Source organism: Lynx canadensis, chromosome B4 (assembly GCF_007474595.2).
Source record: "Lynx canadensis isolate LIC74 chromosome B4, mLynCan4.pri.v2, whole genome shotgun sequence".
In the NCBI taxonomy this organism is placed as follows: Eukaryota; Metazoa; Chordata; class Mammalia; order Carnivora; family Felidae; genus Lynx; species Lynx canadensis.
The window spans coordinates 76,946,220-76,973,947 of NC_044309.1; the positions used below are offsets into that span (position 1 = coordinate 76,946,220).

At 39.8% G+C, this 27,728-nt stretch overlaps 1 protein-coding gene across 4 annotated transcripts in view; it reads left to right on the forward strand.

Annotated features, from left to right (window-relative positions):
• Positions 1–27,728, forward strand: part of DIP2B (disco interacting protein 2 homolog B) — a 228,027-nt gene that overhangs the window by 168,695 nt on the left and 31,604 nt on the right. For 3 of the 4 annotated variants that reach the window (XM_030322585.1, XM_030322588.1, XM_030322586.1), the window contains 14 exons: positions 210–301; positions 2,020–2,130; positions 3,926–4,049; positions 4,667–4,776; positions 8,118–8,220; positions 9,364–9,428; positions 11,468–11,561; positions 12,050–12,169; positions 13,740–13,854; positions 14,679–14,818; positions 15,478–15,614; positions 18,655–18,735; positions 22,148–22,275; positions 24,070–24,184. In XM_030322585.1, coding sequence (XP_030178445.1) covers positions 210–301; positions 2,020–2,130; positions 3,926–4,049; positions 4,667–4,776; positions 8,118–8,220; positions 9,364–9,428; positions 11,468–11,561; positions 12,050–12,169; positions 13,740–13,854; positions 14,679–14,818; positions 15,478–15,614; positions 18,655–18,735; positions 22,148–22,275; positions 24,070–24,184 — 1,535 coding nt within the window. The remainder of the gene's footprint in view (positions 1–209; positions 302–2,019; positions 2,131–3,925; positions 4,050–4,666; positions 4,777–8,117; positions 8,221–9,363; positions 9,429–11,467; positions 11,562–12,049; positions 12,170–13,739; positions 13,855–14,678; positions 14,819–15,477; positions 15,615–18,654; positions 18,736–22,147; positions 22,276–24,069; positions 24,185–27,728) is intronic. The other variant, XM_030322587.1, reaches the window with a different exon arrangement.

Genomic DNA, 27,728 nt, shown 5'->3' on the forward strand with positions numbered 1-27,728 from the left:
TTCTTTTGTTTGGAAACAGGGCTGGCTTTTGTAAACTCCAGTGAATATAAAGCATTTTTTTGTGGGGGAGGGACTTTGTCTTGGGGGGTGATGTTTGTCTAATGAGTCATTGGGAAGTGGCCATTGTCTTATTAAACCTGCTGATGAACTGAATGCCTCCTCGCTGAGGTAGGCCTGTTTTTTTCTATATGATTCTTTTCTTTTTCCAGGAAAGTTGTGGAGCAGAAGTTTAAAGTTGGCCTACACACTGCTTAATAAACTGGGGACCAAAAATGAACCTGTATTAAAACCTGGAGACAGGGTAATTGGTTTTTTGGTTTTAGGGAGGTGATGTTTTATTGTTTTCTAATACGCACATTCTGAATTTTTAACGTACAACAGCACAGTTTATATAACTTTTATTCTTAGAAAATGAAAATGGTTTGGTTCCAACCAAAGTTAGCTGAATACCAGGTGATAATTTTTGTATTTGTAGATGAAGGAAATTCACATGTCCCTTTTTGTAGCTGCTAAATCAGTTAACTCTTCTGCTAATAAAAGAAAGAGGAGCCTCTTTCTGGAAATAAATAGTTCAATAATCAGACAACAAAAATAGCAATAAAGTTTAGTCTGACTTTTTTTATTAAAAATTGCCCCATAAAATTTTTCAAAAAATTTTCTGTGGTTTTATGTAGAAAGGGAGGGAGACCCATATTCTAAGAAGAAACAAAATGATATCATTTAATTTCTTCTTTAATTGGAGGTGACATGAAACAAAAAAATATTTTTACTTTTTGAAGATTTTTTTCCTATCAATGACTTTCTGTATATGATTACTTCTTACCGTCAAACATGACTTTTTATTTGGTGTTTGTAGAACAAAGCACCAACTCACAGCAGGGCTGTTTTGAGTAGACGCATGATCCAGAACTTCCTGAACTAGCCTTTTAAAAATACCTTTGCATTGTGGCAGAGGGCACCTAAAGGGTGACTCTACTTATAACTGTGATACATGAGGGTTTCCTGGTCCTCACTGAACCCTAGGAAGGTAATTTTGTGTCCTCTACTTGTGTACAGGAAAGAAATGGGTTGTCTTAAATCTTTTCTGGAATTCGTATTTTTCAGAACTCTAGGAAGGATTAACAACTTCAGAATTGAACTTAACTTGGGAGTGAGTTAAGAGAATTTGAAAGTTAAAGAAGGGGAAACAGCAGTCTAGTGACTCAATTAAGTTTCACATGTCAATCTGTGAACATCTAAGCCAAGTAACAAGCTTCACAATGATCATGACTTCTGGGGTTTTGCATTCCTTGAGTAAATTGGGAAGGGTCAGTTATCCCTGTCAGACATTACAGGTGAGATCACAATTTTGAACGCATTACACAAGCTTCACTGTTTATCTTTTGTAGAAGAATTAACTTTTTATCCATAGTGGTTTGTGCCGGTGTTACTTACACCTATTACCAATGCCTTCATGCTAGAGTACTTGCGTTGTTAGTTAAGTGAGTAGGGATTAAAGTTAAGTGAGCAGTGAACTCATTAAAGAATAAGAAACCTTGAGCTGGCCCTACAGTGGCAATCAAGTCAGTCAACACTTGTGAGTTCTCTGAGAGTTGTAAGGCTTATTCTCTAATATGCTGGCCTATCTAGAGAGATCCATTACATTTATTTTATTTAGTCCTGCACTAAAGTAAATTGCCTTAGGTTTCACAAGTAATTAACTTACTACTTAAGGTGAGTTGTTAATTGCTCAATCACCAGTAGAATTCAGTGCAAATTTTTTCTTATCATGATGATGAATTGCATTGCAGTTTCTAAAATGTGTCTAGTGTAATCCTGGGTATGCCAGAGATCTTTTTAGATTTGTGCATCTTTCTCAATAACTTAATTTCCTTTAGGCTATTAAATAGTTTGTGTTCATGATATGTGCAATATATGTATACACACACACACACACACACACATATATATTTATCTTAGAGAATGATATTGAAGGTATTTGTTTTTATTCCTGTTATTGAATGTCATTATGCATTTTAGGTAGCCCTGGTTTACCCCAACAATGATCCAGTCATGTTTATGGTGGCTTTTTATGGATGTCTCCTGGCAGAAGTGATTCCAGTGCCTATAGAGGTACCTCTTACCAGAAAGGTAACATTGCTGAATTTAAGAGGAATGTAGCCTGATGTGACATGGTGGGCATCGGGTTCTTGGATCAATTGATTCCATCATGACATTGGAAACAGCCTAACCGTTTTCTTAAGTACTCAGCTTCACTTTCTAAAAACATGAGAGTTGTAGAAAAATAATTATTATTATTTATAAGTTTCATGAAAATAATACATTTTCAACTAAGATTTTATATAGTATATATATCACTTAAGAATCATGGGGGTATACCTGACTTTTCAGTAATTACTGTTTATAAAGAAGACCCCTATTGCTTCAGAGACTATAGATAATCCACATTTACAAGGTGGTAACTTTGTATAAAGGGTTTTCCTTTAACTGTATCATACAGCCCAGGGTTTTCCTTAGGTTGAAGGATGACACAGTGATGATGGCATGTTACTACTCTGGGAGATAAGATTTTACTTTAATGTCACATCAGCCCATGCAGCATATGTAACAAGTTTTCAAGTTTAACCGAATGATTTCTCTGTGAGCTGTTTGACCCTAATTTTCTCATATAGTTTATTATTGAGAGATCACGATAAAGACAAATATGGTAGATACTGTGGATTTACAAATACGTATATATTTTTTTTTTCTGAAAGGAATGAAAAACAAATTGATAACATCCCTGAAACTTTGGTTGATGGGATATAGTATCTTTAGATCAGTCAGGAAATCGTAAGGTTGTTCTTAAATTATTGAGTTGGCTGTTTTTGTGTGGTTTCATAATGATACTTTTAAGGTGGTATTTTAATGGAAATACTTTATATCTTTTGTTGTTTGCTCTTGCCATAAGTCTTATATCTTTTTTTTTAATGTTCAGTTTTTGAGAGAGAGAAAGAGAGAGAGAGCGCACACAACTAGGGGAGGGGCAGAGAGAGAGGGAGACACAGAATCCAAAGCAGGCTCCAGGCTCTGAACTGTCAGCACAGAGTCTGATGCTGGGCTCGAACTCACGAACTGTGAGATCATGACTTGAGCTGAAGTTGGACACTTAACTGACTGAGCCACCCAGGCACCCCAGCCATAAGGCTTAAATATTACCTCCTTTAAAATATAATAATAAAGAGTATATGGATTTGGGTATAACCATCCATTCACTTTCATTGTAAATGTAGACCTTTGGTGTCCATTTACATTATTTTATTCTGACCTGGGTTGCTTTGCTTTTGAATTTGGGGATGTGGCTAGGTCAACACACCTTAACCATGTTCACATCTATTTCACTGGCCTGAAATTAACTTTAAAAAAAATTTTTTTTTTAATGTTTGTTTTTGAGAGAGAGAGAGAGAGACAGAGACAGAATGCAAGCCAGGGAGGGGCAGAGAGAGAGGGAGACACAGAATCTGAAGCAGGCTCCAGGCTCTGAGCTGTCAGCACAGAGCCTGACGCACGGTTCGAACCCATGAACTGTGAGATCATGACCTGAGCTGAAGTCGGACGCTTAACCCACTGAGCCACCCAGGCACCCCTGAAATTAATTTAAAAGAGAAGCATTGCTAACTTTTGAGTAAAATGGTCACATTGACTGGTAGAATTCATCCTCAGCGATGTCAGATTAATGAAATACTTGATTTGTACTCAGGAAATCATTGTACTGTAGAAATTATTTGGAAGAACATATTGTCATTGGATGTTGACAACTGCCAGGTAGCAGTGGGGTTCCATGAATGTTATCACACAAGTGCCAGAGCATTGCTAAGTGCTAGGTTTGGGGCATGGGTGTGCTCATGCTCACTCCCCTGTCGTGCTCATTACCTTCTCTCCACAGGATGCCGGAGGTCAGCAGATTGGCTTCTTGCTAGGAAGCTGTGGTATCGCCTTAGCTCTGACCAGTGAAGTTTGTCTAAAGGGGCTGCCAAAAACCCAGAATGGAGAAATTGTACAGTTTAAAGGTTAGTAATATTTATACTTTCAATTATCAGTTAACAGTTAAAACTTAGTGGTTTGATCAGTGTCTTAATTTAATAATAGCTAACTACTTAACATATATTTTCTTATTTAATTTTCACATTCTTATGAAGTAGGTACCATTATTATCCCCGTTTTACAGGTGAGGAAACTGAGACACAGAGAGGTTAAGTAACTTGCCCAAAGTCACAGCTAATAAATGGCAGAGCAGCGATTTGAACCCAAATCTGTCTGATTCCACAGCCCACACCCTTAACCTTTATGCTGATGGTTGGAAAAAGCTACCACTCTGTTCACTAAAGCTAAATGCTACATGTAGAGACAGAGGATAGACCACTAACCTCAGTGGACTTCCATTGCCAAATGGACCTCCCAATTGTTGAGGTAATGTCAAGGCCGGAAATTAGCATGTGGAACGATTGTACTTTTGAAAGAAGGTATAATTGTCTGGTGATCTATCACTGAAAACTAATAAATATAGTATGTTACTGATTATAAGATGACCTTGATTTGGTCTCTTGATATTTAAAACGACCAGTTCAATGTGAACTCCTTCCCTTATGGCTTAGGCAATTCAATTTTCATTTTGGGTTTGATTTAGGTTGGCCCCGGCTCAAATGGGTCGTAACAGATTCCAAGTACCTTTCAAAGCCACCTAAAGACTGGCAGCCCCACATCTCACCTGCCGGTACAGAACCAGCATATATTGAGGTAAGTCCTGAGACTAATACATTGTGGCTTCCTGTGGCTTCAGTTGCTACCTTATAAAAGTCAAAACTAACCTTTTGCAGCTTTAATGTTAGAAAAGCCTCCTGGTTTGTTAGAGTTCCATCTTTTGGCTTATAAAATGCTTGTGGTGGGCCTTCTGTTCTAATTATTTTTAACATAAATACACATTCAAGAGAAAGCAAAAAAAAAAAAAAGTGATCCTTCTCATATAAGAAAGTTACACAAGACTTAGAGATGTGCAAAGGTTTAAGAAATGTATACTGACAGAGATGTTTCTCTGCTGCTTTTGGTGAGGTAGGGAAGTGGAAGGCAAAAGAATGGAGACCTGAGGAAGGAAAATACCTGTACTTTAAAAGAACAAATTTAACAGATGAAAGATAAAGAGCAAGAAAAAACAAATGGCTAGAGGGTTTGGTATTGAAGGTCAGTGTAGCATCTGGAGTGGTTGCTAGCATTCAGTTTGAGGGATTAAGTCCTTCTGCATACCAGGCACCAGGCTAAGAGCCGCTTCCAATGCATTATCTCAGTCAGCCCTCACACGAACCCTGTGAGGTCAGGGCTGACATTAAACCTGCTTTACGGGGGAATAATATTCCATTGTGTGTGTGTATGCGTGTGTGTGTGTGTGTGTGTGTGTGTGTGTATACACACACACTACATCTTTATCCGTGTATCAGTTGATGGACATTTGGGCTCTCTCCATAGTTTGGCTGTTGTTGATAGTGCTGCTATAAACCTTACTCAGCCATGAAAAAGAATGAAATCTTGCCATTTACAATGACGTGGATGGAGCTAGAATGTATTGTGCTAAGCAAAATAAGCCAGTCAGAGAAAGACAAATACCATATGATTTCACTCATATGCGGAATTTAAGAAACAAAACAGATGAACATATGGGAAGGGGGGGAAGAGAAGAGAGGGAAACAAACCACAAGAGACTCTTAGAGAACAAACAGTGTTGACAGAAGGAGGTGGGGAGGGGATGGACTAGATGGGTGATGGGTATTAAAAACAGCACTTGTTGGGGCGCCTGGGTGGCGCAGTCGGTTAAGCGTCCGACTTCAGCCAGGTCACGATCTCGCGGTCTGTGAGTTCGAGCCCCGCGTCAGGCTCTGGGCTGATGGCTCGGAGCCTGGAGCCTGTTTCCGATTCTGTGTCTCCCTCTCTCTCTGCCCCTCCCCCGTTCATGCTCTGTCTCTCTCTGTCCCAAAAATAAATAAAAATCGTTGAAAAAAAAAAAATTTAAAAAAAAAACAGCACTTGTTGTGATATGAGCACTGGGCGTTGTATGTATGTGATGAATCACTGAATTCTACTCCTGAAACCAATACTGCACTGTATATTAACTAACTAAAAAAGAAAACCTGCTTTTGAGATAAGGAAACTAAGACTTAAATGAACTCAAGTAACCAACCAAAGGCCACATGACTCCAAAATGACAGAGCTAGGACTTATACTCACATTTGTTTCCCTCTAAAAGCTATGCCCTTGATGACTCCACATCCTGCTTGAGACATCTTAGTAAGTGCTTACCAAGAGTTTGCTAAGTTTTAAATGATAAACCAATCAATAGATTTAAAAAGTTTGAGGGAAAAAAATCCACTCAGCCTTGAGCCCCGTGGTGATAACTGGCTATAAAAGGGAAGAGAGTGGGCAGTAGCTTTGAGGCGTGATGTGTTAATGTTGGAGGCGAGGAGGATTGCTTTGAAAGATGGAAGAGATTGGAGTATGTTTAGATGACAGACAAGTAAACAGGCGATTAAAATACCAAATGTAGCCATCATCCCTCAGTCCACATCATGTCTCATTGAGGACATAGTTCATCACTCCATCCTCCTTAACACTGCTCACTGGCTTCCCTGACTGCTCCCTCAGTTCTCCTGCCTCACTGACCACTCCTTTTCAGACTTCTTTATCGGTTTGTCCTAAAAAATGAAGGGTGCTTCATTGTGTGGCCCCTGCTTAACTCTCTGGCTTCACATAGAACGACTCCCCTCCACATCTAGACTTTGGCTATTCTGAATTAACTTGCAGTTTTCACTTAGGACCCTCTTATGACCCACAGGACATTGCTAGTGAGTTTAAAGTACGCTATGAGTCATAGGGAGCTATTAAAGGGTTGTCAGAAGAGTTTGATAAGAATAAATATGTTATTTAAAGACGTATTTGGTTTGATTAGATTAAGAAGGTAAACAGAGAGTCCACGTTTTACAGTTATCCAGGTACGCCCAAGCTCATGGTGATAGGGATAGAGAAGAGTGGGTGGAATTGAGAGATAGGAAGGAAGGAAGGAAAAGAGACAGGATTTAGGGACAGACTCTGGAGAGGGAGGAGGCAAGAAAGACTCTCAGGTTTCTGACTTGAGCAACAGGTAGATGGTGGCATCCTTTACCAAGATAGAAAATACAGCAAGAAGAGTTCATGGGCATGGGGTGGGGATGAAGAATACAGTGGTGGATACATGGGGTTTTATAGGACTGTGGGTCATTCAAGGGGAACAATTGACTCTACGAGTCTAAATGTTCTGAAAGGAGGGCTGGGTCAGAGGTTGAGAACTGGAAGCCATCAGGCGCATGTGGTATCCCGATGGAAGAAAGTAAAAAGAGAAAGAAGAACAGAACTTTCAGGAAATGCCAACATTTAAGGGATGGGCAGAAGAATGGAAGGGGGAGAGAGATGGAGAGATTATGAATAGGAGAGAGGAATATCACAAAAGCTAAGGAAGAAGACAGTGTCAAGGAAGGAGGTGTTACATGTTACAGAAATGTCGGATAAAATAAAGTATGTCTTGTGTCCTTTTGATTTAACAATCAGAAGTTGCTGATCTTGGTAAAAAGCGACTTGGATGGAACATTGAGGAAAAAGCAAAATGAGAGTTGATTGATTTATAGGAGTGAGTAGGCCATCTCTAGGTGTTCCCCTCCCAACCTGGGAGCTTCTGACAGACAGGAACCACACCTTACCCACCTAGAACTCTGCAGTGCCCTGCTTGCCATGTTTTTGATACGGTGCTTCCATTAATGCAGCTCAAGTCACTTGTTTGTTTAGCTTCTTTAACAGCCACTTGACACTGATGACTAATTAAACTTGTAAGAATTTTTCACACATCCTTTCTTGAGTTTTGTCACTTGTCAATGCTATCTTTGCGTGATTAGAGTTTGGGGCCCTACTGTATAGTCTTAAATATTCATATGAAACATATTAAATGTAGCCCATTACCATGGCTTATCTGGGTTTCATTTTGGAATTCTAGTTTGTCATTTGAAATAACCCATTTTATTGTGTTTCTTATGCTTTTGTTTTTTGTGATTTTTTTTTCCTAGTATAAAACAAGCAAAGAAGGGAGTGTGATGGGAGTTACAGTATCCCGCCTTGCGATGTTGTCTCACTGCCAAGCTCTGTCCCAGGCCTGCAATTATTCTGAAGGTCAGACTTCATCTCGTGACTGCCCTCATTGTGAGCTTCAGATATATGTGACTGTGAGCAGAGTGCTCAGATTGGATTCCAGTTAATGACCAAACCCAGAGTGAAGTGCTTTAGGACACATTCTTGGCTTGCTTTTGCTTTTCTTTTTCACAAATATGCTGTAATTTAAAGGAACTAAAATGCTGGGCAAACCAAATATGTAGAGCATGATTTCTAGAGTGCAGAAATAGGAAACAAATTAAAACCATGTGTTTATTAGCTGCAGAATGTTACATATCTCCATCTCCCTGTGTTTATAGAGCTGACACCAGTTGTACATTTGGAGTTAAAGAAATCCAGCTACCAAAAAGCACAAATTAAAACACAAAAATGTATTCTGTATTGTGAAAGTTTAGATGTGTTGATATAGTATAGTGACTCTTTGCCTTAGAATGTTCTTTGCAATATTAAATTTTTTAGTACTTTATTTTCCTTTCATAAAATGAAGCACGTTATACATGTTCATTATAGAACAGCATTCTTGTCTGGTAAAATGCATATATATAATGGAAGCAATCAAAAGCCAAAAAAATGGGGATTGATTAAATTATAATATGCTCAAGTAGTGGGTTATACCCTGAGGCATTAAGACTCCTGTTCTTGAATATTAAAGATCTAAGGAAATTATTTCAATATATCATTAAGTGGAAACAAATTAGATACAGTGCAGTATGCCCGTTTTGTTATGGTAGATATCTGTCTAGATATAAGGATGCTTAGAAGTATGTGTAGATCTATATAAATATATAGATATAGATATACACCAACTTTTTTTACTTTCTCCAGAAAGTATAATTTTTTACATGTGTTTCTGAAACATGCAGTTCTAAAATAAGCATGTGTTCCTTGTATAATTAGGAAAAAAAATATTACCTCTTGGAAGACAGTGCCTATGTCATAATAAGTTTCAGACTCCTTATCTCTTCTGTGACCTTGTTCCCCTGTGATCGGTCCCCTAGCCAGTTTGAGGGGACCCTCAAGTAATCAGAAGCTTTTAGTGATTTCTTCAGAAGTATAAAATCAGTTGTTTAATAGAGACAAATGAAACACATCTGCTGCTTAACACTGAAGATGATTTCCTTTTTCCTGTTTTTTCAATCTTAGGGGAGACAGTGGTAAATGTTTTAGACTTTAAGAAGGATGCCGGGCTATGGCATGGCATGTTTGCGGTAAGCTCCTCAGAATTATGGCCTTCAGTGTAAATTGTGCTTATAATTCAGGTCGGTATGTAAGCTGTGTAACCAGAGCATCTCCCAGTGGTTATTTGAAATGTAATTCCCCCAAAAATCAATAATATTTTCCAGAAGAATTTTGTAATACAGATGGTAACTTTTTTAAAGGAGAATGTAATTCTGTTTATTCTTCAGTGTGTGGTTGGACATACTCTTCACATAACTGTGTAGGAGAACTTAGGATCAAAAATTTTTTAAACATCTGCTATGACGGCTCAAAACTATTATAGTACCACTTTTCTACAAATGACTATATATGTATGATTAAAGTACATTTGAGATTTACTTCTTCTCTTTTCTGAAGAAAGGATTTACATGAATGTATTTAGATCCTGGTAACTGTGCTTAATGACATCTAACTTTTCCATTGGGCAAAATATATTGAATGACTCCAAGCAACAATTAAAGAGTAAAGTAACAAGGTAGATCAGCTCCTTTCCACAATAGAGGAACAGGTAACATGCTGTGGGAGCTAGAGAAAGGTGAGTCCCTCCCACCTCCAGCATCAGGCCATTTTTATAGAAGAGTGACAATTGAGTTGGACTTTGAAAAATGGGCAAGATTTAGCCATATGGAGATATCTTGTGGGTGGAGGTAAAGAGGGGACATTTCAATGGGAAAAACTACTGTATATAGCGTGCTGATTTGGAGGGAAGAGAGACAAAGGGTCCAAAAGTTGAAGAGGACCTTCAAGAGATTGTCTCTTCCAACTTCCTTGCGTATTGCAGGAATCTGAGAAAGAGTAGCAAATGAAGCCTAGGGGAAGAGGAGGAGGATCCCTTTTCACCCAGGACACACTTCAAAGTAGTAAGAGCCTGTTCCTTCAGTGTACATAATTTCTAGCTCATTTCTGAAGCCCTTTTGATTGGTTAAAACACCCTTTTGAGGGGTTAGAGAGAATTTTCTACCTGTGATACAAAGAGCAAGATGGGGACGTGTAGAAGAACTAGTATTAACACCATTTTGTCCTTGAAAATCCAAAAATTTGTCACCATAGCTAGAAACGTGGGGGAAGGAGGTAAAAGAGGTTTACAGTGGTGTCTTGTATTTTGGGGGGTCACTTAGGTGATGATCAGAATGGCCAATCTAAATACCAAGACTTAATTACTCTGTGGGCTGGATCTCTTTGGGAACCGGGGTCCTGTGTATATTCGGTTTGGGGGGCAGGAGAGACACCAAATTCCATGACTCGCTCAGCTCACTCAGCTTTATCTACCCAAACACTTAAGAAGTCTGAGCAGATCCTCCTGTAAGAATCAGGGAAATGCTGATTTCTTGCTTTGCAATAGCCAGCTCTTTGTGGGATGTAGTGAGCATGTGCATGATGAAAGTGTTTAGCGGGTTGGAGGGCAGTTTGGCAGTATCTGGTGAATTTTAAAAGCACATATCCTATGACCCAGCAGTACTACTTTCTGTATCTGCTGTAGACAGACACTTGCACATGTGTGCAGGGAAGTGAGTATAAATATGTTCCTTGAGAAACACTGTTTGTAATAGCAAAACGTTGTCAATGATAGAGAAATGCCTAAATAAATTGTGCTATAGTCATACTGTGGAATAGTATGCAGCAGCTCAAGAAGTATTATGTAGATCTCTTATACTCGTGTGCACAGATTTAGCTCTAAAACATTTTAAGTGAAAAAAAAGCAGGCTGCCAATCTATGTATGATATGATGCCTTTTAATGTTAAAAATACTTTTATCTTCCTTTGGGGACAAATATATATGAGTTATACAGCAAAGGGGCCTGGAGGATACATGCCAGTTTCATAACCGGTAATCTCTGAGGAGGAGAGGAACGAGCCAGGTTTAAGGGTAGATAGCAAATAAGACTTCAGCCTTAGAGTTAATATTTCAGATTTTTTTTCAAAGAGCATATGTTACTTCTGTGCCTAAAACCATTAATGATAGTTCAGTTTTAAAATGCTGAGTATGTGTTGGGTATTGATTACTTTTTGTCTTTCTTTGCTTTTTCAGAATGTAATGAACAAGATGCATACAATTAGTGTACCCTACTCTGTTATGAAGACTTGCCCGCTCTCATGGGTCCAGAGAGTACATGCCCACAAAGGTAGTTGCACACAACATCTGAGCTTTAATTATGTGACTGTTTGAACTGAGATTTCAGGGATTTTCAAATTGCTCTTCTGGAGACATAATTCTGTGCCTTGGTGGCTTGACGGGTTTTAGAGTTCAATCAGTATCAAATTAGGTATGTTGTCTGTTTCATCTCACTGGATGTCCTTTCTTATGAGCCGAGGTGAATTTGCTTGAATCTGAACCCTGAATTAGATTCATTGGGTGCTTCAGTGTTCAGAGTTTCCTTGGCCGAGCTATGTGGCCCACCTGCAGGTCACAGTAAGCAAAACAATTGTGCGTCTGTGTCAGTTGCTACTGCTTCAGAGCACCTGGCACAATTTCTTTGAAGCCTTTTTTATTTTCTCTAAGTGAAAATCATGATCCCTAAAATAAATAAAAATGTTTTTATTATAGTGTATTAAATTCACACCAATTTTAGCATGTATGTGTGTGTTAACTTTATCCGTTTTGAATTTATAGCCAAAGTAGCTTTAGTAAAATGTCGAGACTTGCATTGGGCTATGATGGCACATCGGGACCAAAGAGATGTCAGCTTGAGTTCCCTCCGGATGTTAATTGTAACTGATGGAGCTAATCCCTGTGAGTATTTCTAGAGTGTGGGTGTGGGAATAGCCTTTCCTTTGGTAGGTTGAGGTTTTTCCCCCTTTCCGTAAGCATTTTTTTACATCTGTATTGAAATGTAATTCACATACCATAAAACTCGTCCATTTAAAGTGTGTGGTTCAGAGGCTCCTGGGTGGCGCAGTCTTTTAAGCATCCAACTTCGGCTCAGGTCACGATCTCACAGTTTGTGAGTTCCAGCCCCATATCGGGCTTGGGATCCTCTGTCTCCCTCTCTGCCCCTCCCCCACTCGTGCTCTCACTTGCTCGCTCTCCGTCAAAAAAACATTTAGTAAATGAAGAAATGTATAAAGAAATAAGTGTGCTGTTCAGTGGTTTCAGGATATGCACAGTTATACAACTGTCACCATGAACTAAGTTTAGAACATCATTACCTCCCCCCATTAAAACAAAACAAAACAAAACAAAACAAAAACATAACCATTGATAGTCACTCCTTATTTCTCCCTCTCTGTTCCCTAGCCCTAGGCAACTGTTCATCTACTTTCTTTGTCTACAAACTTACCTACCCTGGACATTTCATATACTGTATGTGGCCTTTTGTGATTGGCTTCTTTCACTTAGTATGTTTTCAGGATTCCTCAATGTAGCATGTGTTCATACTTCATTCCTTTTCGTTACCATATAATACTCCATTGAATAGATATACCACATTTTATAAGCTTTCAGAAACACCCCTTCTTGCTCACTCATTTGTATCCTTTTTCTATCATGTGACTATAAGGAGTGATAAGAAGTTGACTTGATGTAACCCAAGTGTCTGGACTTTATATAAATTCCCCCTATGGACAAATCAAAGGACTTGGGGAAAGCTTTTGGAAATCTTACTATGTTACCTGCTTTTCCCTCCAAGCACAAACACCTGAGCCTCCACACAGTAGAATAAGGTAAAGTGTTAGAAACTATGCTCTCAGGGCGCCTGAGTGGCTCAGTCAGTTAAGCATCTGACTCTTAATTTCGGCTCAGGGCATGATCCCGAGGTTATGGGATTGAGCCCTGCATCAGGCTCTGCACCGAGCATGGAGCCTGCTTAAGATGATTCTCTCTCCCCCTCCACCCCTTTCCCCTGTTCATTCTCTCTCTCTCTATCTCTATCTCTGTCTTTCTCAAATTAAAAAAAAAAAAAAGAAACTGTGCTCTTTGCTGTAAGTGCATTTCTGTCAGTAGTCACAATGGTATAAACACAGATGTGGGGTTGACCTTAGAAACAAATCTGAGATTATCGCATAGAAGAGAATGGCTGCAGTACATCTCTGCTATTGATTGCACAGTTTGGTAGGAGCAGCCCTATTCCAATTTGTGACTTTAAATAGTGTCAGTGACCTTTTATGGGCTGACTGAGCATTTATTTGTCCTTGAAATGTATCCACCATCTCACAGGCACAATAAAATATCTGTATGGAATTAAGGAGGTACAGTGAGAGTTCTCATGAAAAGCAAATGTGTTGGCTCTCCACTCTTTACCAATTTTCTACAGTAATGAAAATCACAATTTTAGCTTTCACGTTGATTTGTTCCAACTCCTTAGGGTCTGTGTCATCCTGTGATGCCTTCCTGAGTCTATTCCAAAGCCATGGACTGAAACCTGAGGCCATCTGTCCATGTGCTACTTCTGCTGAAGCCATGACTGTCGCAATCCGCAGGTATTGTGCAGAATGTCAGTGTTCTTGATGTATGTTACAACTTTAATCAGATGTGTGCTATTTACTGGGCGATGACAAGAGGTGCTAACTAATTTTCTGCTTCATCAGCCTAAAAGTGAAAATGACTTTGTAAAGCAGTTGGAAGCATCTCATTTATTTTTCCCACTCTTGCCGTAAGGGTAACTGGTAAACTGAAAATATACTTTAATTCTTCTCTCATAGTTGTGAACGAGTTCTTTTTCTGCATTGTTTTGCTCTTCAGACTCCTTAGTTAGCATCTTAGATGAGAAATAGGCTGTCCTTGTGGCGCCTGGGTGGTTCAGTCAGTTCAGTTAAGCATGTGACTCTTGATCTCGGCTCAGATCATGATCTCACGGTTCATGAGTTCAAGCCCCATGTCGGGCTCTGTACTGACAGCATGGTGTCTGCTTGGGATTCTGTCTCTACCATTCTATCTGCTTCTCCCTTCTTCCCTCTCTCTTTTTCTGTCTCTCTCTCTCTCTCTCTCTCTCTCTCAAAATATATAAATTATCTAAAAAAAAAAAAAACCCACAAAATAGGTTGTCCTTGGTTACAGCTGAAGTGTGGAAAGTATACACAAGCCAATATATTCTTAATAATAGATTAAAATTTACTTTTTCCACCTGAATGAATGTGGACCATGCTTTATACATGTGAATTTGATTAATTTAACATGTTTTTGGCGGAGAAAATGAGTATTTTGTGTGTGTGTTGTAGTCAGAGGAAATTTGCTTTTATATGTACATACTTTTACGTTGATATCATTTAATTTGCCAAATTTGACGAGTTTATTTTGTTTTCAGGCCTGGAGTTCCAGGGGCCCCTTTGCCAGGAAGAGCTATTCTCTCAATGAATGGATTGAGCTATGGAGTAATACGGGTCAATACTGAAGATAAAAATTCAGCACTGACGGTCCAGGATGTGGGCCATGTAATGCCTGGTGGTGAGTCCTTAGGAGCACCATTTGGTTTTTCAAAAAGATTTGTCATTAGAGATAGTAGAACCTGATAAAAATGAGATCCAAAACCAGGAATAAAAAATTTAGTTCTTAGCCTCTTAACTTCTCAAAGCCTCTCTAACAGTTCAGCGATTCTAATTATACTTCCTTTCCAGCAGTATTGTATGATTTCATTATGAATGATTCCATTACAGTTGTTCATATGGAAAGCTTAAGTACTGAGTTGCACTAAAGTTGTCTGGTTTTCACCGTAATTGCCAAGACACTGGGACTGGCAGAAAGTTAGAGCTCAGTGCTCCCGTGAGTGTTTGAGTTTGATTTGCCCAAGGGTAAATGAATTTCACCTGTTTCTTTGGACACTGTAGTCATTTTTAACATGTTACTGTCTTGGAAAGCGGTAGTCTGCATCTGTCGTAGTTTTATTTGCTGAATTTTAAAAATAACTTGTTTATCATCGGGACTAAAAGATGGGAATTCAGATATACCTATGTAGTATCAGGTCTATTTTTGACATTCTTGTTTGGCATTCTTACTTAATTCCGTTCAGTAAATGCAAAACTTGCCTGGGCTCAGAAGGATGAGGCTGTTATTTTACAAAGGTTTTCCAGAATCTCTGTCTCTTAACTGTATTTTCTGCACCCTAGGGATGATGTGCATTGTGAGACCCGATGGACCTCCCCAACTCTGCAAAACAGATGAAATTGGAGAAATCTGTGTCAGCTCTAGAACAGGAGGCATGATGTACTTTGGGCTTGCTGGTGTGACAAAAAATACATTTGAGGTACATGATATTAAATTTGGGGGGGAACTTATCTAGTGAGGTCAGGGTGTCACTAGGTCAAATGACCTGGCCGATGGGAAACAGCACAATATAGCAGCTGAGAAAGTGTATTCTGGAGCTAGGCTGCCTCAGTTCAAATCCTAAGTCCGCCACTTACTCGCTGACCTTGGAGGAGTTGCTTAACCTCTCTGTGCCTTAATTTCCTTATCTTTAAAATGTGAGGAACCATAGTACATACCTCATAGCATTGTTGTGAGGACTAAATGAGTTAATGTTTGTTTGTTTTGTTTTTAACATTCATTTATTATTGAGACACAGAGAGAGACAGAGCATGAGCATGGGAGGGGCAGAGAAAGGGGAGACACAGAATCGGAAGCAGGCTCCAGGCTCCAAACTGTCAGCACAGAGCCCAACACGGGGCTCGAACTCGGAAACCGCGAGATCATGACCCGAGCTGAAGTCGGATGCTTAACCGACTGAGCCACCCAGGCACCCCAACGAGTTAATGTTTGTAAAGTGCTTAGAACACCCCTGGTGCACAAGAATTACTGTTTATCTGTTACATAAATGAAGAGTAAAAGGCCTCATAAAAGTTCACTCTGGTGAATATGCCATACTTTGAGTTTCATAAGCCCCAAAATTTAATTTTAAGAGTACAGTGACAGCAGATCCATCTCTCCAGAGTAGACTCAAGTTAGCTGAGCCTATGAGGACTGATGCCAACCAGAACACCAAGTTACTGATGAAAAACTGTCCTGTCACAGGGGCAGGTTGCTTCCATTATTCAGTCTTTCATTCAACACATGTTTACTGAGCACCTTCTGTGTGTCCCAGCAGTATTCTAGATGCTTGGTACCTCAGGAAAACAAACGGAGCTCCTCAAATAACTCATGTTCTAGTGAAACCAGCACATTGTTTTCCTGCGGACAGTTCTGAGTGTAAAGACTAACAGTAATGAAAGTTTGCCTAGTGAGGCTGGAAATCAGAACAGGCATAAGGAATTATCTATATTTCCTAATTGGGATTAACCTGCCACAGGGTAGCTTTTAGGGAACAGAAAAGTCCATCTTATGGGCCATGATATTATGACCAACTGCCAATTTTCAGTTCTTTGAGCTTCCTTTTTCTATACTTGACTCTCAGTCTCAGTATGGCAGGGCATATCTATCTACCATACCATTATTGGCACATACCATTACATAATTATGTTGTAATAGACCTGACAGGAGAGTATTACCTATATGAATAGTGTGGTAACTGGAAAAGGTGAAGAGCTCCTGGGCTGTCCATCATCTGTTTACACAGCCTAGAATGGTGTAAATTATTAAATGTCTGTCTGTTGTGACCATCCTTGCATCATCAGTAACACTATTACATTCTTGGCCTTCCTTCAGAAGTTGAGATCCACTCACCTCAATAAGAGTGGGCATTGATAAACTCTTAAAGCACGCGTTTACCGCCAGTAACTTTGCTCTCACAAGTGACTAATTACTTGCGCTGTCTATACATTTCACTAATTTAAATGTCACCCTAAAAGAAAAAAAAAATCTCACCCTACTCTTCTTCTTTTTAAATGCTTGGACTACATATGTTTCCAATATCTGGATTTTTTGTCATTCCATTTTCCTTACTATAAACAAGATCCTCAAGCAGTGTTTGAAGACACCGATAGTATTTTATTACATTGCCTTTCCGATAAGAGCAACTGCCTAGCCAAAATTCTCAGATTTTAATATCAAACTGCCAGGTCCATAGTGATGAAGGGATTCTGAAATCTGCAGTATAAATTTAACGATAGGGAAGTAGAATAAAAATCCTAACCAAAAAAGGAGAAAACAATTGCCTTTTGTTTGGGTTTGTTTTTGGGTTTGTTTTGGGTTTTTTTTGTTTTTTTTGTTTTGTTTTGCAAATTGAAGTTTCTAGTGTTTTCTTACTGGATTTTCTATTTAAATCTTGAGAGAGTTTTCCAGTGCGGTTAACCTTTCACTGGGACAGAAGACCTAGTAATGACTACAAAACGAAGCAAAGTGTATCTTTAAAAATAAGCTGCTGGTGAGAAAAACTTCAAAGAGCTCATGCCTTTTGTACAAATACACCAAGATCTGTACAGCAATATTCAGTAAAGCACATTTATAACAGTAAAATTAGATGGCCTTCCTCACCGGAAAGACGGCTTACATTCTAATAGTACTAATTCTTGTAGTTTCCTGAGTACCGATTCTGAGCCAAACTCTGTGCTTATGCCTGCAAATCTGTTTACGTTCCCTGAATCTTTACCCTAAACCTGTGAGAGGCATTGGGAGCTCTGTTTTATGGCCAAAGACACTGAGGCTTCGAGGAGTCCAGGAACTTACTAGTCAGTGGCAGAGCCAGAAGTTGAACTTTCATCGGACTCCAAGGGCTGTTCTGTCTTGTCCCCCATGCGATGATATGTTGCAGGACTGTTGAACAAAGGGAGCTAGAGCAACTGTCACCAACTTGCAGAGATATCCCAAATACATATGTTATGTGAAAAATATATACTATGTGAAAAAGCAGGTTGTGAAACAGTATATGTAATAGGATTCTTTTTTTTTTTAATAAATTCTTACTACATTAATACATGCGTGTAAAAAAAGTCTGAGATATACAGCAGATTGTAAATGTTTCTTTCTTAAAGGGGTGGGGATACTGAAGTCATTATTTATATAATTTTAATTTTTCAATAAGCGTATATTACTATTATAATTTTTCTAAGACATTTTAAAAATTAAATACAGGGCGCCTGGGTGGCTTATTTGGTTACACATCCAACTTTGGCTCAGGTCATGACTCGTGGATCATGGGTTTCAGCCCCGTGTGGGGCTCTGTGCTGACAGCTCAGAGCCTGGAGTCTGTTTCGGACTCTGTGTCTCCCTCTCTCTCTCTATCCCTCCCCCACTCATTCTCCGTCTCTCTCTCTCTCAAAAAATAAACATTCAAAACAATTTTTTTTATAAAATAAAAATCAAATACATATTTTAAGAAAAAGCTAAGATTTTCACTGCTTTCTATCTTTTAGGTAATTCCAGTCAATTCTGCAGGCTCTCCTGTTGGGGACGTCCCCTTCATCCGGTCAGGATTACTGGGGTTTGTAGGGCCGGTAAGTGATGCATTCATGTTTGTTTTGGTGTATCTGATCCAGATATTTAGACTTTACAAGGTTTTCGTCACAGAGCAGAACAAATTCAGATTAGTTCAGAAGTGTTAAAGAGTGTTACAGAGTGGTTTCTGTAAGAATGTCATAAACTCACCTAATGTTTATTGCTTTCATTACCCACATTCACTTGACTCCTTTAAGCTGAGATATTTTTTATTTTCAAAAATTCTTTTCATTTAGTCTTGCTACATTTCTTTGATTTGATTTGTATGTTTCAGTGAGTTAGAAGAGCGCTAAAAAAAAAGTTACCTTCAATAGCAAAGGGAATGACACCTGAGAGGCTCATTTGGTTAAGCATCTGACTTTGGCTCAGGTCATGATCTCACGGTTCATGAACTTGAGCCCCATATTGGGCTCTCCTCTCTCAGCGCAGAGCCCACTTCAAATCCTCTGTCTCCCTCTCCCTTTGCCCCTCCCCAGCACGCTCTCTCTCTTAAAAATAAATAAATTTTTTTTTTTTTAATTTTTTTTTTTTTTCAACGTTTATTTATTTTTGGGACAGAGAGAGACAGAGCATGAACGGGCGAGGGGCAGAGAGAGAGGGAGACACAGAATCGGAAACAGGCTCCAGGCTCTGAGCCATCAGCCCAGAGTCTGACGCGGGGCTCGAACTCACGGACCGCGAGATCGTGACCTGGCTGAAGTCGGACGCTTAACCGACTGCGCCACCCAGGCGCCCCAATAAATATTTTTAAAAAAATTTTTAAATAGCAAAGGGAAGTCATAATAGTGTGCAAAGCATTTTCATACAAATTATCGGCACTATACCATGTATAATAATAAATTTTTCAAATATTAACAGTTTATTTTCCAGCAAATGGTGTTCACAGGCACTGGGTTCATAGAGACCATTAAGATACAAAGTCTGTTCTCAGAGAGTTAACAGTTTTGTGAGCCCACAAAGAAGGCAGAGAGCCAGATTATGAAGGGTTTTGCATGATGTTGTGGGAAGTTTGGGTTGTATTTTGTAAGTAACAGACATTTTTGGTCATAGTTAAACCCATATGTCTCCATCTACCTCTCTTTTACCTCCCTACTCTTTCATCTCCTCTTACCAGCTCAAGTTACATAAGAAAAGACCTAATTTTACTTCTTCCCCACCATTTATGGGGGCAGGGGGTGTGAGGGCATGCCACTAGGATGATTGCTATCCTAGAAAGAGAAGTCTGTACCTACTGTGGTAACTAATCCTGTCAGCACCAAAAAATTCTCTAAAACCTAGCTCCTTTTAAAGCTTACCTCTCCACGACTGAAGTCCAAGATGGAGCTGCAGGATCCCGTCTGCATTCCAGAAAACGGGACAGGGGAAAGAGTGTATCCCACCATCTCTTAAGGAAGATTTCCTGAAGCTACTGAGCAACATGTCATATCTTTTTTTTTTTTTTCTTTTTTTTTTTACATCCAAATTAGTTAGCATACAGTGCAACAATGATTTCAGGAGTAGATTCCTTAGTGCCCCTTACCCATTTAGCCCATCCCCCCTCCCACAACCCCTCCAGTAACCCTTAGTTTGTTCTTCATATTTATGAGTCTCTTATGTTTTGTCCCCCTCCCTGTTTTTATATTATTTTTCTTTCCCTTCCCTTGTGTTCATCTGTTTTAGTCCTATCTTTAGTCCTATCTTAAAGTCCTCATATGAGTGAAGTCATATGATATGTGTCTTTCTCTAATTTCACTTAGCATAATACCCTCTAGTTCCATCCACGTAGTTGCAAATGGCAAGATTTCATTCTTTTTGATTGCCAAGTAATACTCCATTGTATATATATACCACATTTCCTTTATCCATTCATCCATCGATGGACATTTGGGCTCTTTCCATACTTTGGCTATTGTTGATAGTGCTGCTATAAACAAGGGGGTGCATGTGTTCCTTCGAAACAGCACACCTGTACCCCTTGGATAAATGCCTAGTAGTGCAATTGCTGGGTCATAGGGTAGTTCTCTTTTTAATTTTTTGAGAAACCTCCATACTGTTATCCAGAATGGCTACACCGGCTTGCCTTCCCACCAACAATGCAAAAGACATCCTCTTTGTCCGCATCCTCGCCAACATCTGTTGTTGCCTGAGTTGTTAATGTTAGCCATTCTGACAGGTGCAACACCTTTTATCTGAACCTGTCTGAACTAGTCCCGTGGCCACACTTAACTGCAAGGGGGCGCTGAAATGCAATCTTTATTTTGGTCACCCATGCCCAGCTAAAAATTCTACTGCAGTGAAAGAAATGGAGAAATGGACAGAGCAGTGTCTGTCTCATTCTCTTTACTTACGTCCACCATAGCACTTTTCAGACTGTGTTGGAAATGGCTGGTTCTTTCCTGTCTTCACAGATTAGCGTGTGGTTTCTTGAGTCTAGAAGTTCTATCTTACTTACATAACCCAATCAGCATATGGCACTACATTGCGCTCAATAAATCACTAAGTGACATTCACGTAGAGATGACTACTAGATAATTGAATATGTATACATTGTCCAGTAAATTTAGGACTTGTGTAATGAATGGAAAAGTCAATTTATTGCAAATGGGTCTAGGAGAATTTTTGAGAAGTATTATTTGTACAGTGATGTCTTTAGGGCGTTGACAGCAACATTTCCTGAAGCTATGTTATCTTCTTGGAGAGACTCCTATAGTGTTTCTCAGACCTTTCTTTATTAGCCTGTTTCTAATCTTGCCAGATGGAAACAGCATTACCCTTATAAATCTCAAACAGGTGTTCTCACATTCAGCTGTTTTCATCTCTTCCTAATTCCAGTATTAAATAAGTTAACAATTTTTTTCTTTGCATCCATCTCGTGAATAGGTACAAATGAACTAATACGACATAATCATGGCTGAGAAAATAAAATATGCTTGTGTGGAATCCTAGTTGCCTTCTTTCTTTTTTTTTTTTTTTTAATGTTTATTTGTTTTTGAGACGGAGAGAGACAGAGCGTGAATGGGGGAGGGTCAGAGAGAGAGGGAGACACAGAATCCGAAGCAGGCTCCAGGCTCTGAGCTGTCAGCACAGAACCCGACACGAGGTTCAAACTCACGGACCGTGAGATCATGACCTGAGCCGAAGTCGGACGCTTAACTGACTGAGCCACCCAGGCGCCCCAATCCTAGTTGCTTTTTTATAAAATTCCTCCCTAAGAATAAATATAAACAAATTCTTTTCTTATATACTGTAATTTTTGTAAAATGCTATAGATTCCTCCTCTGATCTCTGAGATATGAAACACTTTCTTCAAATCCATAAAATACAGTGTTGTTTTCTTACATTTTTGATGAACTATATTTCAAAGCAGAAAGTAAAATACCTGTTTTTCTATTTAAATAATGGAAATCAAGGTAAATTTTTATTACCTTTCAGGGCAGTTTGGTGTTCGTGGTTGGAAAAATGGATGGGTTACTGATGGTTAGTGGTCGAAGACATAATGCTGATGACATTGTTGCTACTGGATTGGCTGTTGAATCAATAAAGACTGTTTATAGAGGAAGGTGAGTAGTACAAAATTCAGATGTTAGCACTTGCAGTGGAATCTAAATGTATCTTTACAGGGTAATTTGAGTTGTATTCTGTAGAGCAAGTGATTGGGGTTTTTTTTGGTTAAGCATAGCAGGAATTGGGCTTTAAATATTTATCTCAACATGGCTGGGTTTGGCTGAAATTGAGAGGAATAAGATATAACCATATCCTGTATTTCAGTTTTTAATTATTACTATTTGTTGAATACTGAGGAGAATTCTAAAACGTTGAACTTCTTACATTCCATCAATATAGAAGTAGTGCCATTCAGACCATCATCTAAGATAGATGCTACTTTGTAGGAATTTTACATCTGAGAACTGTTTCTCTTATAACTCATCTCTAAATTGTTATAACATTTTAACACAGAGATTGACATAGTACCTAAGTGCTAATTTCAAATTCCATGGATAAAGTCAACTACAAACCCTCTTTTCTTTGCTTATTAATACAAGGAAAGATATTTGGTACATACTTGAGTAGTTGATGTCTATCCAGTAGTTTATTTACAATCATGGATATGTATCCTTAAAGCATTCCTGGTATCCCTTTAGTTTTTTAAGAAGTAGGAAAAACTAATGAAACCAGTAGAGAACCAGTTCCTAAAACGTGTAGTGTTTATAATAACGTGGCTTCCTCTGAGATGTAAACTCCGTGGGGCACTCGACCTTCTGTCTTTGGTCACCGTTATATCCCCGGCACTCAGCACAGCGCCTGGCACACGGTAGGTATTCAATGAATATGTGTGGAAGGAAGGAAGGAAGGAAGGGAGATGGTCCCGCGTGCAGGCACATTCAGCTCTCCGGTGACTTCCCGTTCTTTCGTGCATCCTTTCAACAGATATTTATTGGGTGCCAACCGTGTGCCACTATCATGCATGCTCAGAGTGTGGCATGTGGCAGTGAACAAAACAGGCCAGGTTTCTGCCCTTGTGAAGCTCACGTTCTCACTGCAGGAAACCGAGAGTAACTACAAAGTCAGGGACAGAGAGAACATGTGAGATGGTGATAAGAGCCACGTAGAAAGAACACCCTGGGGGTGGGAGTGCGCTCGCCGGTTTCTCTAGGGTGGTCTGGGAATGCCTCGCTAGTAAGGGGACGTTCGAGCGGAGACCTCACTCAGAACATCCCCCTCCCCTCAGCCTGCCAGGTCCCCCTGCCTGCCCTGGCCTGGCTCTGACCTCTCCCCACCACTCTCTGCTTACCACTCTGCTCCAGGCACACTGGCCTTCTTGCTGTTCCTCAAACCTGCCAAGCTCGTTCCTACCTCAGAACCTTTTCGCTTTCCGTTCCTTCTGCCCGGAAACCTCTTCCTCCAGATCTTCGCATGGCTCGCGTCCTCACTTCACTCAGGTCTCTGCTCCAGTGTCCGCTCCTCAGGGAGGCGCTCCCCAACCACCCCGCCTTCAGGAGCGCAGCCGCCCCGCATACCGCTCTGCCCCTCGCCCTGCCTTGCCTTTCTTCCTGGTGTAATACGACATGACGTTATTTTTATATTTATTTGTTCTGTCTCTGACGTGCAAGCTCCATGAAGACAGGGACTTTGTCTTGCTTACCACTGCATCCCAACGTTCGTGCCGGTGGTGCTTACTAGTACATGTTTTTTGAGTCCTCATTTTGATGGTAATGACTGTGGCATTTTCTTTTCGAAACCACTCGTTTCTGGGTAGTGTGGTGGGGACAACTCCTCTCTGTAACTCCAACTGAGCAAAGCAAATAGGACTGGTTGTGAAGGGAGTCCTGATGTGTTTGATCTGTCTCTCTTAGAATTGCTGTGTTTTCTGTGTCTGTATTTTATGATGAGCGCATCGTGGTGGTTGCGGAACAAAGACCCGACGCCTCAGAGGAAGACAGTTTCCAGTGGATGAGCCGTGTGCTGCAGGTGAGCGCGCCTGGGGTTATTTGTCGGAGCAGGTTGGCTTTGTTGTCAGAGGTGGTGGCAGCCACTGATGAAGCCTCCTCTTTGTTGGGCCAGTCATGCCACCGTATTTCTTCCTGCCAGTAACTGCTCAGATATTCTGGGTACTGTTAGCAAAGTAATATAATCGGTACCATTTCTCCCTCCGGACTACATAGGATTTTCCTGCTCAGGTTGCCAAGAACAATTGAATTGACCTGCCTCAGCAAATTCTCTCACTTTTTTTGTTCCTGATTGTTCACTGCCCGTGAAAGTTTAAACTGACCGCGTGTGCAGTACATCTTTGACAGAAATCAATCCACTTGTCAACAACGTGTGTGTAACCTGGTGCCTAGTGTGCAGGGATCCCAGCAAACGTAAGATGTCATTTTTGCTCTGAAGGAGCTTGCCTGTGGAGTTAGAGAGCTGGAGAAGGAGAAGATCTGGGCTCCATGTAAGGGATATGTCACTAGTAGTTGGGGGCGGCGGGGGGAGAGTGGGTAGGAGGCATAGAATGATGAAAAGAGCCTAGTCCTCATTTGAAATTACAGCCTTTGAATCCCAGCACCTCTCCATACCAGATATGCACCTTTAGGCAAGTTACTTAACCTCACTGAGTTTATTTCTCAACCCATAAAGTGGGGCTAAAACGATCTTACGGAGCTGTGGGAAGGATTAAATGAGATCACTATTTGAAGTATACTGTGTGCATTCAGTAAATAACGATAGTGATTATTATTAACATCAAAAGTAATCGTAAGTGTAATCTCCAATAAGGAGTTTAGAGAGACCCACTATTTTCAGTAACATTCCCTTTCATTCCACAGTTATTGTTTGCTGCATCAGCCATGGTCAAAGGCCCGTGAAGGCTGGAACCTCTTCTCCTGATAGTCATGCTAGCACATCAGCATAGTATAGGCCCAGCAAATATTTGTTGGATAAATGTATGATCCAAAGAAAACATGGACTGTCCTTCACAAAGAAAATTCTATGTTATTTTAAGTGTTCCCAACATCTATAAACTTGTCTACTTGGGGCGTTTAGATGTATTCACTGCCAGTTAGTAGTCATGTTGTAGAAATAATGCAAGCCTGAGATGAGTGATAGGGCTAGATAACTTTTAAGATTTCTTTTTATTCTCGAGGTCTGTGGTTCTGAATTATCAGCTGGCAGAGCGTAGGCTGTTTGTAGTGACAAGATAAGAAAGAAAATCTACTGAGGATGGGATGGACAGAAAAGACTGAAGAGTGGGGGTGGGCTGATCTCTGAAAGATGGCTAAGAATCAGACTTGCATAGAGAGTGTTTTTCATATCACTCATGTTTTCAAATAAAATGTTTATTTCATTCAGAATAAATTGTGAGGCATAATGGTAGAATGTTGTGATGAATTAGATGTTTTTTCCTTATGATAGGAAATTGCCCAAGGTATTTCTTACTTTTCCCTGGAAAGCAAGTATAGGAATTATATGCAGGAATTATTGCAAAATTACATGCTAAGTTACTAATCCAAGTTCTTGTAAAAGTCATTCAGGGTCTCATTTGGTCATGGAATAAAAGGGCATTATTTCCCTAGTCTCCATAGCTTCTCAGCCTAGAGCATTTGGAGCTATACAAGAAAGGTAAGGACGCCGTATGTTCTGGTAGATGAGAGAGCCCAGAGGTTAACTCCAGATCTATGTATAATATGAACGAAATGCTTAACTCAGCACCTTTTAAAGAAAGTAGTCAATTGATAACTTGCCAGATGGTGTATTTTCAGTGGGGAATCTAGGCTATATGTAATAACATTTGCTAACTCTCTGTATATTCTTAAACCCAGAGACGTAGGAACCCTGCCAGACTTTCTATTTCCCAGTTGTCTCTGTTGATTAGTAGGATACTCTGAGGAATATGATATTCATGTTTATTCCTTTGCCCTATTAAGTTGTTTTAATAAAAGGCCTTGTCTGTCTTTTATGACTGTTGGTCCATTCTTCTGAGGCTGTATCTCATTTTCAGAAAGACTTATGAGTGATACAGTAGAGTTCTCTTGGCTGGTATGTTTGGAACCGGTATTAATAGTGGGTCAGTTTCATTATTATTTTTTTGAGAGGAAGAGCGTGTACAAGCATGCACATGCGAGGGGGAGGGGCAGAGGGAGAGGGAGAATCTTAAGCAGGCTCCACGCCCAGTGCGTTTTAAAAGGTGGTTGAAGCAGAGAATCATAAAAATGAGAAATTCTTCAAGTATTAAATTTTAACCCAAAACATACATATCCTCCTTCATTTGATAGAGAGTAGCATGAATATGCATACACCAGTTTGCATTCCAGTCAACCTTCTTCCATAAACCACATCACATTGCATGGTTTTGGTTTCTGTTTTCATTTGTTAGACTAGAATGCAAGTATGTGCAAAGGGGCTAGAATACATAATCTTTTAGAATTAACTTGTGTCTATCAACAGTAGTTTTTTAGGAGCTTACCTTCAGTGAGTCTTTCCAAAGCGTAATTCTCTCTGTCCTTTTATGCTCAGTTTTATCAATTGATATAATAGTTAAATTATGTGAACACAGAAACAAGCACAAACGTAAAAGGTGTAGAAGCAAGCCAGCTGATGCTCAGCGAGGGCACAGGTGCATGGCTGGGAGCGGAAGTGCACTGAGGAGGCCAGTGGCCTCTGGGGTTCAGTGTGTAGTAGCCTCACCCCATTGTTTTGCAGATGGGATTCTGGGTAACTTTGTGAACCATTTAAGCAGGGGCCCACTTCCAGTGCTTCTCATGTCCATAATAAAAATACTCTGCCTCTGGGGCACCTGGGTGGCTCAGTCGGTTAAGCAAGCGTCTGACTTCAGCTCAGGTCATGATCTCACAGTCCGTGAGTTCGAGCCCCGCATCGGGCTCTGTGCTGACAGCTCAGAGCCTGGAGCCTGTTTCAGATTCTGTGTCTCCCTCTCTTTCTGCCCCCTCCCCCGCTCATACTCTGTCTCTGTCTCTCTCAAAAATAAATAAAAACATTTTTAAAAAAATTAAAAAAAAAATACTCTGCCTCTATTGAACTGAGCTATGTTGTATATTAAAAGAATCAAATCAGGTGCCCGGCTGGCTTAGTCAGAGGGGTGCGCAACTCTTGATCTCGGTGTTGTGAGTTCAAGCCCCATGTTAAGCGCAGAGAGTACTTAAAAATAAACTCTTAAATAACATAACATAACATAACATAACATAACATAACATAACATAACATAACATAACATAACCAACACAAATTTCTAGGTGTTGGACATTATCCAAGAGAGAACATACTGAGGCTTACAAATCAGTATCCACTTGTGTCCATTTAGATCGTACCTTACCCCTCTTCTGTTGATCGCTGCCATTGCTGAAAGAATTAGGTAACTTCAGGTGTATGAGATCTTAATAATCTAGCAGATTCTAGACCTAGAATGGATTCTAGACCCAGAATGGATAGAAAAGGAAAAATCCTAGAGTAGAATAATGGATTATTTTAGGAGGATGTCAAATGTAGTAAAATTAATCTCACTGAATATTTT